General features: G+C 41.2%; 2 protein-coding genes across 3 annotated transcripts in view; one reads left to right on the top strand and one right to left on the bottom strand.

The window, feature by feature from the left end:
• The window catches only part of tox (thymocyte selection-associated high mobility group box), a 64,695-nt gene extending 60,759 nt beyond the window's left edge, over nt 1-3,936 (top strand). Inside the window, exons 9-10 of one of the 2 annotated variants that reach the window (XM_036134912.1) lie at nt 648-808; nt 2,526-3,936. In XM_036134912.1, coding sequence (XP_035990805.1) covers nt 648-808; nt 2,526-2,559 — 195 coding nt within the window. In that variant the 3' untranslated portion in view covers nt 2,560-3,936. Of the gene's footprint in view, nt 1-647; nt 809-2,522 lie in introns of both variants that reach the window. The other variant, XM_012882809.3, reaches the window with a different exon arrangement.
• Nucleotides 3,937-4,688: 752 nt separating this feature from the next.
• lrrc53 (leucine rich repeat containing 53) lies at nt 4,689-13,154 on the bottom strand. The gene is made up of 8 exons (XM_036134913.1): nt 13,058-13,154; nt 12,803-12,922; nt 12,620-12,718; nt 11,139-11,314; nt 10,848-11,011; nt 10,579-10,768; nt 10,251-10,443; nt 4,689-8,697 (listed from the first exon to the last, which is right to left on the bottom strand). Exons 1-8 carry the CDS (start codon nt 13,062-13,064, stop codon nt 6,518-6,520), a joined length of 3,129 nt encoding a protein of 1,042 aa, XP_035990806.1. The 5' UTR covers nt 13,065-13,154; the 3' UTR covers nt 4,689-6,517.
• Between the last annotated feature and the right edge of the window lie 1,427 nt (nt 13,155-14,581).

The raw sequence follows: 14,581 nt of genomic DNA on the forward strand, positions 1-14,581 counted from the left end.
TTGGTTGGGAGGACCTATCCGGGGAGGATGAGTGGAAAAGGAGTTCTGTGACGTTACACATTCGGGGAGCCCGAAGCAGCACCACTGCGGCGGCAGGCAGGAGGAGCAGCTGGGGTGAGTCCAGACACCAGGGTGAGTCCAGAAGAACCAGGGTGAATCCAGGGAGGGGGTCTCTTGCCCGGCTTGGTAATACCAAGGGAGTTTGAGGGGGAACGCCAGAGAAAAATCTGAGCAGGCAGGGATTTGGGGAACTGGTCTCCAACGCACGGAGCCAACACAGGTGAGCAAATCCAAAAACACGACGTACTGGAGAAGACAGGAGACAAAGTTAGATCCAAAACAGGGATTTCAAAAACTCATGTACGAAGCTCAGGTGACAGGTCTATGGCCTAGGCATACCACAACGGGGTAACACTTTGGTGTCCTCCAGCTGTCTGGGCACTCCTTTTAAGCCAGAGATGAGCAGTTCAAATGATCCGCAGGTCAACAGCAGCCACCTGTGGAGCAGAATTAGTGGAGCACAGACACAGAACCCTGACACATATTAACAATGAAATTCTAATTTCTCAAGTTTGTTATGTTCTTCCTTCAAATAACTAAAATGACCTTGTCTTAACCTTGTTTTGTTTTATATTTTTCCCTCCCAGGGCTACCATCCTTCTCTCCAGTCTGACTACCAGTCAATGGGAGGAGGTATGCTGAATAGTGGAGCAGTAATGTCTTCATCGATGGACTACCACCAGCTGGGCCGCCATACACCGAACCACCACCCTTCCTTGGACTGGAGCACTGAATACCATGGCAATGGGTTGGTATTAACCCTGTAGTTCTCAGTGGCTTAACTTCTCTTCATCTTCAGAGATGTAGGAGTCCCAGGTGTATCTGTGAAACTCTGTCTAGCATAGTATGCATAAAATGAATACACATAATTTGGTTAAAACGGAACATAACACTTCATTTCTTTAAAATATTTTCCAAGCCGCTGATTATGCAAAAGAGAAACCAGATAACCAAAGTCATATTTTAGGGACACCCACGTTCCACCATCTGTGTACACCCCTGCTTGAGTGGAATTTGAAAGTCATTAGTTGTTTGATTTTTTTTTTCCCTGAATGTTGCAAAGAAATAAACTTTATCCAAGACAATTATCAAAAACTTTAATTTTTGTTGGTTTGACCCTTAAAACCAGCAAATAAAAAAGTAGGTGGATGAAGTTATTCATAGACAAGCGGTGTTGTTGTATAAAAAGAAAATACAGTAGCTTGCGTGGGGAAGGTTCAATCCATAAATCTGTTATATGATCTATTTTTCACCTTTTTGAAGCGTTCATAAGCTCTGCATGCTTCATTTGTTCTCTTTGTCACATTTTCCTCTCATGGAACTTCTTTACTTCAGACAGGCAGAAAAGATATACAATCATAATTTTCAACAACATTTGTTTTTTACATAAACAATTGAAAGATAGATGAATAATGACAGTTTTGCCTAAATTATTTTAGTCATTCAGTTATTGAGCTCATTTAGAAAGAACCCCAGTTGCACCAAAGTGCTGTAAAGGCAAATCATGAAGAAATGCAGAACAATATAAAAAGCCATTAGAAAAAAAAAACAGTGTTCAAAACATGAATTCATGAATGAATAAATACAGTATCCTATTAATAATAAAAATTAATTGCATTATACTGAACCGAAGAATAAAGCCTAGCTGAAGAGATACATTAGAAGACATTTTTTGAAATGGGTTTTAGTCCTGGGCAGATGTGATCTAATTCGGTTTCCAGCCTTGACCCAGGAGCACAGCAATACTATCTGGTTTAAAGATTTCAGAAACTGGTAGGTTTGTGAGGGATTCAGGCCCACTTACACAGTTACAGTAATCCAAGTCTAGGGAGATTAAGAGATCAATTACTTTCTTAAAGTCTTATCATTATGGCTACCCCTTCATTTTAGATAGTAACTTTGGTGAAAAAGAAAAAAGAAAATCTGTATCAAAATCAAAATGATTTACTGCTGTTGGGTGCTAAAAGAATCTTAAGACCCAATGCTACTGGCATAGCCATCTCAGAGGAAATCGATTTCCTTATAAGACAATATGTCTCTAGGACTGTTCTGTAGTAACTAAACAGTAATGGACCTTTTTGCTCGAATGGGCAAATAGATGATTAGTGACCTAGCAGAAGGACATATTATGTTTTCTTATCATTGTCTTATCAGCAGTGGCAAATACAATGACATCCTAACGGGCCTAAAATTGAGCCCTGAGGAATGCCACAAATAAACATGGACACTTGATAACAACTGTGTGGCTACCCACTCAGAACTCCACAAGAATATAAGTTTTCTGGCTGTTTGACAACTTCTGTTAGATGTTTGTAACATTTCCCTAGACTGTAAACCATCGTCTTGGCTGCATTCAACTGAAATCCCAACTTTTAGAAACATTAAATTTAGCATTCACGATAACCATCTACCTTTAAAACGACTTGTTTTAATTGACATTTGGTCTCTTTGTTTACTTCCAGAAGTCTTCAGAGAGACAAACCTTTGTATCTGAGCTAATCTCAGGACAAAACGGCACCAAATATGGACCCTTCTACTGCCACAACGGGAACTTCAGCATTGAGTCGGCCCGGTACTGACTTCAACCCAATGAAATCTCCTACGAAAAATGAACTCGCAGTGGACTGGTCATCAGAGTGTGAAGTAAAACTTGAATTCAGCACTTAAAAAAAAAAAAAAATTCCAAGCAGAAGAAAATCCAATGAGTTTGTATATAGTACTGCTATCTCTTTAAAGTATAACAGTGTTTACACAGTGACATAAACATCTGTTATTGGCCATACCACTCACTGCGTAATTGTTCCCATTTTTGCTGATAAGTATATGGATGGAAAGAGGTGGGTAGATCCTGTGCTGTGAACCATGCCGGCTGGTGTACATACTCCCAACATTCGAATATTTTCTGTCTTCACAGAGGTTTTTTCATACATAGTTTCTTGTTTTTACTGAGAATGGTGTTTATATTCAGCGCCAGAGGGTTCTGTAGATCATGTGTAAATTGTTGTAACATAATTGGTTAAATGGACAATTTAAGGCCAGCCCTTTTCTGTTCCTTTGAGCTCAAAGCCGCTGTGTTTCCTACAGTCAAAGCCAAAAGAGCACAGCGTTAAAAACGTACCAATATAAACCAAATATTACTCCCGTTGTGTTTCCTTCCACTGATTCTTAAGTTAAAAGCTGATTCAGAGCGATGTGATCTGAACTCCCATGTGCTTGGGTGACCCTGAGAAGGGAACACATTAATCAAAACACCCGATTTATGTTGCTTTCTTAAAGATAAATAGGAGAACACCCCCCCCCCTAAACTTTTCTTTGCTTGTTTATCCAGGCTCTAAATGTGAATACATGTTTAAGATTAAATAACTTTCACTGTTATCTTGAAGAAATCTGAAGTATTTTAGTCCCTGAAATGATAAAATGTTCAACATTTCTTCGTTGAAAAAAGAAGTACTCCTTTGTATGGTGCCAGCCCCGCTTCCTGGCATATGTCTGTTGATAATACGGATTTGAATCCAAGCAGCGTGCGAGTGTGCGAGGTGTTAATAAGACCGCAGAGTGGCCGACTGGTTTGCATGGTCTCTTTTATCATCTCTATTTCTCTGTGCTCAGAGACTATTTAAGAAACTGTAACTGTTGCCGGGTTGGCTGTGTTATTTTTATTTTTTTTTAAATCAAACTGAGGTTTGTTTTTTGTGTTTATGATAATGGAAAGAGGCATATCTCTGTTGCTCTGTATCTCTTTGTATTCATGTGTTTTTTTTTGGCAGATGAAAGGACTCTGGGCATCAACCATGAAGATTTTCTTATTTTTAGATTCTAATAATGTGTTTGAGAATAAAGTCAGTGCTGCACTGATGTGCAGTCATTACTTCAAAACGTGTCTCATGCAGTTTATTACTGAACAGTTGGCGGTACTTTTATCTGTCTGCCGTTGGATATTTGGACATAACCTTACTACACCTGTACACCACAGTACGCATCTTACCCACTCTGTTTACGAAGAGTGCCTGGTGATTCAAAGAGAAACGCCTTTAATTTAGAGCCAGGCTATAAAAAAATAATAACATTTTAATAAGGAACATAAAATAATATTTGGGCCTACCAGGTAGCATGTGGGGGCACCATTATTTAAGCCATTTTACTAGATGGAGAAAAGATTGCCATTAGCAGTGTGAAATGGATTTACATTATTTTATGCTGGTATTGAAATTGTTCTGAATACAGGTTTGATACATAAATATATTGCCTGGTAAGAAAGCATTATTTTATATTTGTTTACTTGTGATGCAAAAGTCCCACAAGTGATTGATAATTATCTGAACCGTAGAAGCTATCTCAATTCAAAAAGTCTGGAACCTAAGTCCTCCTCCTCTTTTTAAGGTTGTTTTTTCTCTCTTAACATAGAAAATGTTGAACGTAGAGAAACAGGTCCACCACTTGTTTCGGTTCAATTAGCATTTTTCTAAGCCATTACATGGCCTTTGTTGGGCAGTACTATAAAGCTTGCAACTCCACATTACTCCAGACTTTTTGAATTGCGAAAGCTTCCTGGATGGGAAGCGAAACATCTTCAAACTTCGGAATAAAGCCCAGTTGTTTTGTTTTTTATTTTTTTGGAATGACCATGACCTGGATGACTGAGAATCTTCACCTGCATCCTCCAATATAGTTTACCTGTACTTAAAGCTGGTATACTAGCAGTGGTGTGTTAAACAATCTGCATTATGTGTAGAATAAACCTGAGACTGTGTAGTGCAGTTCAGATTCCTTAAAAAAACAGTGAAATAGTCCTCGCCTTAGCGTTTAGTAGGAATCTTAAATCAAGTGGCAACTTTAGGGTCATTAGCAATCCTTGGTGTAAAACCATGTATTCTTATAATGAACTGACTTCACAGCGTCTGGGTGCTAAAAGGCAAAAGAAAACTCTTCCAGTCCTGTGACATTTATTATTTTTTAAGAGCTCATGCTGTCCACTGACACCATGACACCAAGGGCAAAGAGCCAAACCTCGCATATCAAAAACTGACATCATATACATGCATACATTTCAGGGAAATTGAAGTACTGAGAAGTGAATGTTGGATGACATCAAGATTTTAATGGATTATTATTTTTCAGTCCTCCGGTTGATGCTTTAAAAAAAAAAAAACACCGTTTTGTCTTTTGCTACAATGCTTATTGTCACCTTTTTCCTCCAGGTGTAAATAAAGAAAATGAGGATTTCATTAATAGTGAGTCCTTTTTAAAGATAGAGAGTAAGGCCATACTTTACATTAAACATGTAAACTATATTATGTCCAGCATTTTACTGGTATTGGTCTCTGCTGCATTTTTAAAAGTGTCAGAGTGAAGTTATCCAATAATTTTTCCTGTATCAATTAGGATAACTAATGTCTGAATCCAGACACACAAGAATCCAGAAAATATCCCAAACCCCGGGCGTAACTGAGACCAATACTTAATCTTGTGAGGGTTAAACATCTCCAAAAGTTGTCTCTCCCACGTTAACGCGTGCTTGGATGGTTTATCTTTACCAGCGTTTTAAGTGTCTTACGTGTTCACATGGTGTGACATGCTTTGTACCGTGATGAGTCAAACACAGTAGCAGTACCTCTTATCTTTAAACCGTTTACATAAAAACGAGTTGAGAAACTAACGCAAAACCAATTAAGCAGGATGAATTATCGACGTGACATTGTAAGCCCTTCTTTAATGCAAATATTGATTATTGTTGACTGACGATGAAAACTATATTAAAGGAACAGAAATGATAGCAAAGAAGCTTGGAAGCCGGAGGATAAAGATGATGGCCGGAGCCGGTTCCAGACGGACTTAATCACTACAGGCTGGGTAGATCACACCAGCTGCAACTCTGACACAACCAGTCACCCATAATGTGTTTGTCGCTGTCACTCAAATGTTGACATTTTCTGCTTTTAGCACATAAACCTTAGAATCAATATTAAACTTGCTCCCATTCCTGAGCTCACCCCACCTAGAGGTGTCACTGAAGCAAACTCTTGAAAATAAACAAGCCAGGTTTCCCTCACGAGACCCCCCACCACAGCACCACTCATGTACAACTAGATTTTGTATTTATTGGATGTTCTGTGGTGAAGAGATGTTTAAATAACTTTCCCATAAACACGCCATGCCTGTTTGAAAACAGAAAACTGCAAATAGTCACTTTGCCTTCATAAAATGAGCCGTAACGTTCAATAAACTCGTTTCACGGAACTCGGGAATCATTGTCGAAATCTTAACACCGCAAAGGGTTGTTTAATTCTTCTATACCTTTATAACATTCAAATAATCTCTGTAAAGCCCTGAAACATCAACTTGTTGGACAGCGTGTAAAGGATGAAGAGGTCAACATCAACCGCGTTTTCTCCGTTCACTGTTTTTACTCAGATCTCTACACACCTGAAGTACAAAAAGAAAAACAAGGTGTGAGATGCTAGCGTATTTTCCTCTCCAGTGCTGTGGGGGGCCGGTTTGATGTCTTTTCTGGAAGAACCAGTCTCAGCTTCCTCCTCGGTGAGGAACCGCCTTCTTCTGACAGGTACTCCTGCTGCAAGAGAGCAGGTCCTCCAGCAGCTGGGAAGGCTTCGCTTTGTGGGGGCAGATCAGGTACCGAGACATCCATTACAGACGTACCTGCTGCCCCCACACGTTCTCCTGATCCTTCTTGTCGTGGTTCTTCAGTTTGAGCCACTCCCACAGCTGGCATGAAGACAGTAGACATATGCTCCACTATAGTTTCTGGTTCAGGACCCTGAGGGGTCTCTCCGGACATCTTGCTTGGACCCTGTTCGAGGAGGTTGTCTTTGGTAGAGGGCGCTTGTGATTCAGAGGCTGGCTGAAGCAGTCCTCTCCCAGTCTGCATATCTTGACCCTGTGTTAGATCAAACTTTAGTGAAGCAACAGATGCAGAACTGTCAACCTGCATCGTGCTATGACCCAAAACTGCTGGATTAGCCAAATTAGCTAAACCCAGGACAGGATCTTCAGATTTTGAGGTCAGACGCGGAGCTGGGTGTATTTCACCTGCCTGCAAAGTACTGGCTAGTGCCGTCTCAGCGAGGAGAGCAGGATTTGAGGATCTGATCCCTCCTGCAGGTTGTCCAGGGAAGCTTTGTGTAGCACCGCTGGGAGCTATGTTAAGCCCACTGAATGTCACGCCAGGAGCAACGGGATTAGTCAACCCACCAGTGAGACGTGGATTGGATCCTGAGGCTATGGTGGTGAGCAAAGCATTCCCTGCTTGAAGAGAAAGGCTGCTGCCGGTAAGGTGTGAGCCAGCTGAGCCTAACAAGGAGAGGCTGGTAGTACGATTCCTGTCAGCAGTACTGAAGAAGGGATGCTGGTAAGTCAGCTGAGCCCCACCTAGTGGCTGCCCGGTTGTCTGATACTGGGGAGGTTGTGGGTTTTGTGCCTGAGCAGAGACTGAGGTGCCGTCAGCCGGCCGGGAGCTGTCTGACTTTTGGGCCTTTTCCTGGTCAGCTTCTAAATTTTTATCACTTTTTGGTGCGCTGCCTTTTTGTCCTCCTTTGTCTGTCTCCACTCCCTTTTTGGAAGACTTCCTCTTGTTCTCTCTGCTACTCTTTGCTTTTTTCCCAGACTTCACTTCTCCTTCCTCCTGCTCCCTTCTCCCATGCTGTCTTTTGTCTTTACTCTTCTTGGAGCTTGTGTTCTCGGTGTGGCCCTGCTCACTTTTCTTCCTGGGATGGACTTTGCTTTTTCGTAGAGGATTTAAGTTCAGTTTTACCTTCAGTGCACGGCTGGACTGGACTTTGTGTCTCCTGTCCTTGCCACTATGATTTGCCGCCACCTCCTCCTCCAGGCTTTCCTTGTCTTGACTGGTTCTTATACTCCTCAGATCAAACTTGACATTTCTTGGTTCTCTTCTTAGCTCTGTATCCCTCATCTTTTCAGACAGCTCCCTCCTTACCTTGCTGTTGAGAGCAAAGGCGTCTTTGCCGTTGGAGTGAGCCATCCTGTTCGTAGCGGTCTGCTGGGGTGGTCTGTACGTCCTGTGGCAGTTCCTGCAGTGTGACGTCTCATAACCTCTGGTCTTTGATTCATCATCGGTCCTGTAGTTGTCTAGGTCACTGTCAGCCTTGTAGGGTGGCAGGTTGTCAGAACTTTCTCTCTGTAGATGAAAAGATGAGTGGCTGTTGTAGGAAGGAAACTTTGTGGAGATATCCCTGTTTGAATTTAGTTGCTTTGTAGCTCCTCTCCTTCTCTCTTCTTCAACCACCATCCTTAATTCCCTTCTCTCTCGGTTACCCTCAGCCATAATTCCTCCATTTGCCCAATTTCCCTTTCTCGTTTGATTTGGCACTTTCCCATTAGTGTTGCAATGAGGGCATTGGACATAGCCACCATTTTCATCAGCCCTGGACCTCAAAGCATCGCCGTGTTGATCCATCCTTTCATCCATTATCATAGACTCCTTGTTCCATAGTTCACTGCTGTTGGCTTGCAAGAAAAAATCCCTCGCATCCAGTTGATTCACATGGTTAGCTGCTGTTCTGCCTTTGTCCCCTTCCTCCTTCAGTCTTTGGCTTTCTCTCTTCTTCCTTCGAGATACTTGATAGCAGATCAAGACTACAAGCAGGGTCAAAGCAACTCCTCCTGCCGAGAAACAAGACAGGAATCAAGAGCAAGTCACATCCAGAACTTTGGGTTGCAGATTTGTTTCTGCAGATGTTTTGTTGTGTACCACACTGACAGCTATCACTCTGAAGTGTTGACACAGCAGTTCTTAAACCTTTCATAGCCAGGACCACCTTAGCAATTGCTAAATATTTCAGAACTATCACACCGACAGATGTTTTTTAAACAGTGCTACCACAGAGCACCAAAATAAGAAGGTCCTGGGTTTGAATCCCTGCAAGGGCCATTCTGTGGGGAGCTTGCAAGTTCTCCCCATGCTCTGTCAAGATTCCCCAGTGTCCTTCCACCGTGCAAAATTATTTAACTGTCCAGGGTGCAATCTGCCTCTCACACACTGACCGCTGGACATAGGCACCAATCAGCAACACTGCATGAATTAAGTGTGTATCTACTTATTCTTAGCAGCGTTGCTGTGGGATTATAGGCTTCTGCGTCTCCCTGTAAGATGGACAATATTGCAGTAAAGCGGTTTATTTTAGCAGCTACTTATTTGCTATGAGCTACAGTATATCTGTGAAGTAACTGGGTTGCAAGGTTTCTAAATTTCTTCTTTTCATCTAGTCTGATAGTTAAACGTCTTTGGACATGTTCAAACGTGTTTTTGTGTTAGCTGCTGCAGCTGCTCCTAAAATCAGATGAACTCCATGTTGTGGCTTCAGCATCCGCCTACTGAACTTTTTTTTTTTTATGATAGTTCACCTTCCATCGGTTAGCAACTGATGAGAAATCAAGTGAAATGTAGCATCCAAATTTGAAGCAGTGACTGAAAACAGCATGTTTGGTCAATTAATTTACAAGCTAAAAGCTGCAGGAGGAAAATCTTTGCCCCGAATTGTACCTTGGTTATATAAAAAAAAAAGGTTACACTTTATTTGAAGGGGTGTACATAAGACTGACATTACACTGTCATAAACATGACATAACACCTGTTATGAACATAAATGACTCTTTATGAATGTTTAGGACTGTTGTCATTAATTGTCATTCGGTAAATTATGACACTATCAAAGCAAAGTTGACATTGTTTAAAATGTCTTTGTTGTGACAACTTGACATTAACAGAGACAAGGTTAAATTTAGGGCTTGACTTGGGATTAGGTTCAATTTAGGGCTTGATTTGGGATTAGGTTAAATTAAGGGCTTGATTTAGGATTAGGTTAAATTAAGGGCTTGATTTGGGATTAGGTTAAATTAAGTTTAGGGCTTGATTTGGGAGTAGGTTCAATTTAGGGCTTGATTTGGGATTAGGTTAAATTTAGTGCTTGGTTTGGGATTAGGTTAAATTAAGGGCTTGATTTGGGATTTGGTTAAATTAAGGGCTTGACTTGGGGTTTTGTTAATTTAAGGGCTTGGAACTGGAATGTGATTAAATGAGGTAAATTAAGCCCTTATGGCAGTGTACACCTTACAAAACTCATTCCAAAGATCTCTCTGAGTACCACAAAAAGGAAGTGGTACCAGAATGAATAGTTAAATAAGTTTTCTTCCCCTGTGCTGATTAATATTCTGACCTAGGAAGCAGATGACGGCGGTGATAGCCAGGTCCCGAGCGTACAGCTGAGGCGTCACGCCGCCTCTGGCGTCTATCTGCACTGTGATGTTCTGATTGGACGGGACGCAGTTGGCCTCAGTCAGCTCCAGCACCGTGGTCACAGCCGGGTTGTCGGCACTCACACACACCATCCGTCGGCCGTTATAGAGTGTCTGAGGACAGCGGGGTTAAGAGATGTTAGTTCAGAAGAAACCTGGGGTCTGTTAACGTTTTTGTCGCTTCGCTAGTATTTCAAGGTGACGGCCAATTGACGTGACATTGCACAGGTGGATGGGGAGGTTTTCCACCTTGTCCGGTTCCTGAATGAAGCTCGACAGGACAGCAGCCAGCTCCAGCAGCTCACATGTGCAGTTCCATGAATTGAGGTCAAGGTTAAGGTTCGACAGCCACACTAGGTAGGAGAAAGCCTCAGGAGGTGCAGAACCCAGGCGGTTTCTGGAGAGATCCAGATTCCTTAAACTAACCAGACCTCGGAAACTAAGAGCAAAACAGAATGAGTTGGAAAAATCAGACGGCATCATTTCGACGCATTCTAAAAGAATAAACATGACATCACCTGTTTCTGTCCAGGAAATCTATCAAATTATCCGAAAGATCCAGAGTCTCCAGACTTCTGAAGTCATTCAGAGGAAAGGATCCAGGGTCCAACCTGGTGAGCAGGTTTCCCTCCAGCTTCAGGCTGAGCAGAACCTTTGTGCCTGTAAACCAACCAGCATGGATCTGCACACCAAACAAAAGGAGGACATTATTTCTCTGTTATGTGCTAAGCAATTCACAATGCAGTCTTCACTCTCAGTCACTTTCAGTCACCCTGAAATAAAATGGGATTCGGTGCAGAGATGCTCACCATGTCGATATAGTTGTGGCCCAGTGCGAGAACTTGTAGCTGGCTGAGGTTGGTCAGAGCTCCACCCTGCAGAGCCTGGCTGGTCAGGAGATTGTGGTCCAGCAGTAAAGTGTGGAGGAAAGGCAGGTTTCTGAAGGCCTCTTTACTGAGCTCTGAGATGTGGTTATTACTCAGACCTGAGCAATACATGTGGATCTGAACGTCAACACATACTTTATGACTGACATACAAAACATTATACATTGCCTTGCAAAAGTACATTTTGTAATGTTACAACTATGAGCTTTAACGTATGTTATTGGGATTTTAATGAGACCAACTCGTAGTAGAGAAAAAAGACAGCATCTTGGAATAGACTTTCCTTTTTGATAAAGCTTCTGGTTAGAGTGGCTTAGGTTATTCCAAGCTATATTTTTAATTATGCTCCTTTAGGCTTATGACCGATTTCCCTCACTCTGCTACATTCTCCTACTACTCTCCACTTTGTATTATTTGCTCTTATTTCAGCTTTTATCTTTATGTTCTTGCTCTCTTTTTTCTCTGCATAGAAGTTACATCTGACCTAGCGTTCTGTTTAGGGGAGACGACGGAGCTAGGAGTTTGTCTTGTAACCAGCGGGTTGTCGGTTCGAAACTGACTGTCGCTACACGTATGAGGGATTGCTGCAAAGCCAACAACACGATGCAGACAACTGTCCACTGTTGCTAAATACTCTTTTAGGGGGAGTGAATACAGCAAGTCAATGACTTTCTGCAATCTGCTGGGTTTCATTAGACAGGAAACTTTTTGACCAGTTTGAAAAATAAACAGAACTTGACTGCATTGTTTGATAACTCGCATCAAATTGGAATGTATGTACTTGTCTGGATGATTTGATAGAATTGCATTTGTAAAGTGCTTTCAGATGACGGGTTGTGAATGTTGGAGCAATATAAATAAACTGAACCTGAATTAAATTTAATTCTCACTTAGTTTAAGGTCTGAACTTTTCCTAGTTCTAAAACATGAATATGTTTTGATCTAAACCATTTCATTGTATATTTTTGGCTGCATCTTTAGCAGATTTTAATAGGTTATCTTTCCTTGCTCCACTGATCTATCCCTTCAACTATGACTAAAAATCCTGCAGAATCCCCAAAGCATGATGCTGCCACCTCCATGAGTTAATATTGAAATGGTGTGTTCAGGGTGTTGTGTTTATTCATTATTTGTGTTTAGCAAGTCGGACTTCTTATAGCTTTTATTAAACATTGTGATTCTGCTCATATTTTTTCCTTAGAGTTCAGATTTATTGAGCAAAGCATTAAGAGTTGTCCTAAAAAAACATATAAAACTAGGAATGATTTTCCACCATAAAAACCCAATAAAACACCTTGAAGTTAATGATTCCAATGTGAGAGATTTAAAGGAAAAATGCTCCGAGTGTGAATACTTTTGCGAGGCAGTGTCCTTGCAAACAGCCGATCCGTATTTTTTCTCACCTATAACGGTGATGTTCCTGAGGTCTGACAACGAGGCAGGCTGGACCACAGAGATGGAGCCCTCTGTGAGCAACAGAGCCTGGGTCGAATCTGCAGCGTCTGCTCAAAGTTACACACAGAAGGTATCAAACAAACACGTCTCTGAAATGGACTCTTGTGACAGAAGCAGTGTGTGTGTTGTACCAAAGATGTTAGCAAGTCTTTGACAGATAACTGCATCCTCAGAGCAAACCGCACAGGAAACAGGACATGATGGCACACGCTGGGCGGTAACAACTGACAGCAGGAACATCAGCAAAATACCTAGAGACAAATTCAACAATCAGCTTAAGATATGATGTTAGCTACATTTTCAACAGAGCTTGATGGCTTTTTGCTGTAAATGTGTATTAGAAGGATCAAACAGAACCAGCGAACAAACCTTTGGAGACTACTCACAGGTCATGATGCGCTACAGAAGATGCAAAATGATGATGATCAGGCAGCATCTCTTCCACATGGCTGTCACCCGATGCAGCTTTATCAGTGTCACAATCAGTATCTGTTTAATCCGAAAACAGTGAAAACACAAAATATGATCTGTTTGTGCATCTAAAAGTGTAAAAAAAGAAAAAAAAGAAAGAGAAACCGAATCATTCAAATCCATCAACACAAGCCCCAAATTAATGACATTCACGGCGACGATGAGGGTATGTAAACATCTGGCCAGGACTACATTGGACATGCGATATTAAATAGAAAAATATTGAAGGTTCTATCTTAATTAAACCAAAATGTATAACAAGACACCAAATCCTGTACTGTGCTTCTCTGCTGTACATCTATGTTGGACGTCTTCATGGCATCATTCTCAAAGTAAACAAACTGCAATAAGATGATTACACTGAAAAGCAGTTTGAGTCCGTCTGCATGTCGGCAGCTTGCCTGCACAGGGAGAGGAAATACCAAAGAAACTATGGAATCTGTTTATGAGGCCTATGATTCTTTTATATGGTGGAAAAAAAGCAGTTGTTAAACTTGTACATTTGGTCAAATAAGCCAAAATATATTTCCATGGATCAGATGGGGTAGTAAAAAAAAAAAAACCCCTCTGTGAATGCATAACTCTCACCATGATTTTGCACACGGGGGAGCGCTGCATGAAGAGCTGGGCGAGTGATAAATACCACATGTTGGGGAGAAACTATGTGTAGATAATAAGTGGTAATGTACAAAAACTCTGGCTGGCAAGAGGACACCCAGTCTGAAAGTTTGGCGCAATGGGGACGTTTTCAGCACCACGACGATCCAAAGCATGCTGCCAAAACAAGATAAGAGAAAACAGCAAATTAGAACTCAGTTATGTTGCCTGACTCTAATCCAACTAAGAAAACATCTCAGCAAGAAAGGAAGCCTAAAAAAATCTCCTTTGCTGAAGAGCAGCTGAAAATAAGAAGTCCTTGAAAAATTCAAGAGCTTTGCTTTAAAATTGATTTAGCAACATCCATGTTATCAATACTAAAGATATATATTCTTGTGTGAGTTTGAGTCTCCTGTTCTATGAGTTTTTAGTAGGCTGACATTTTATGAGGTCCTTACTTCAGGTTGAATCTGCTGTAGAGGTCTTGTTTCGCATCTCTGTTCAATTTTTGCATTTAGGTTTGCTTCGAATATCATCATTTTGTCCCCCATCCTCTTTACGCTAACAACGTGCAGAAATAAAACCCAGGGTGATGTCAAGATGGCCTTCCACCTCAGGGACTCGAAGCTTATCACCAAAGATAAATCATATAAATACCAGGGAAACAGGTAACGAGTTGGCCAGGAATTAAAAGAAGGATTTGATAGCTGGTACTGCCAATAAAATATTGTCCACCGGTTATTGAGAATGGAGTAAATGATTTTCAAAATCCCATTTTGGATAAAAGGTCAATGAAGCAGAAAATATTTCATTCAAAATTGATACTCCATTTATATTGCTTT

Source organism: Fundulus heteroclitus, unplaced genomic scaffold (assembly GCF_011125445.2).
Source record: "Fundulus heteroclitus isolate FHET01 unplaced genomic scaffold, MU-UCD_Fhet_4.1 scaffold_94, whole genome shotgun sequence".
NCBI lineage: Eukaryota > Metazoa > Chordata > Actinopteri > Cyprinodontiformes > Fundulidae > Fundulus > Fundulus heteroclitus.

Bases quoted from the DNA above. Each gene is read 5' to 3' on its own strand.
- lrrc53 (XM_036134913.1), bottom strand. The intron at 12,719-12,802 runs GTACAACACACA...AACTTTGAGCAG, and splicing joins AAGACTTGCTAACATCTTTG to ACGCTGCAGATTCGACCCAG. The intron at 11,315-12,619 runs GTGAGAAAAAAT...TGTATTGCTCAG, and splicing joins CAGGAACATCACCGTTATAG to GTCTGAGTAATAACCACATC.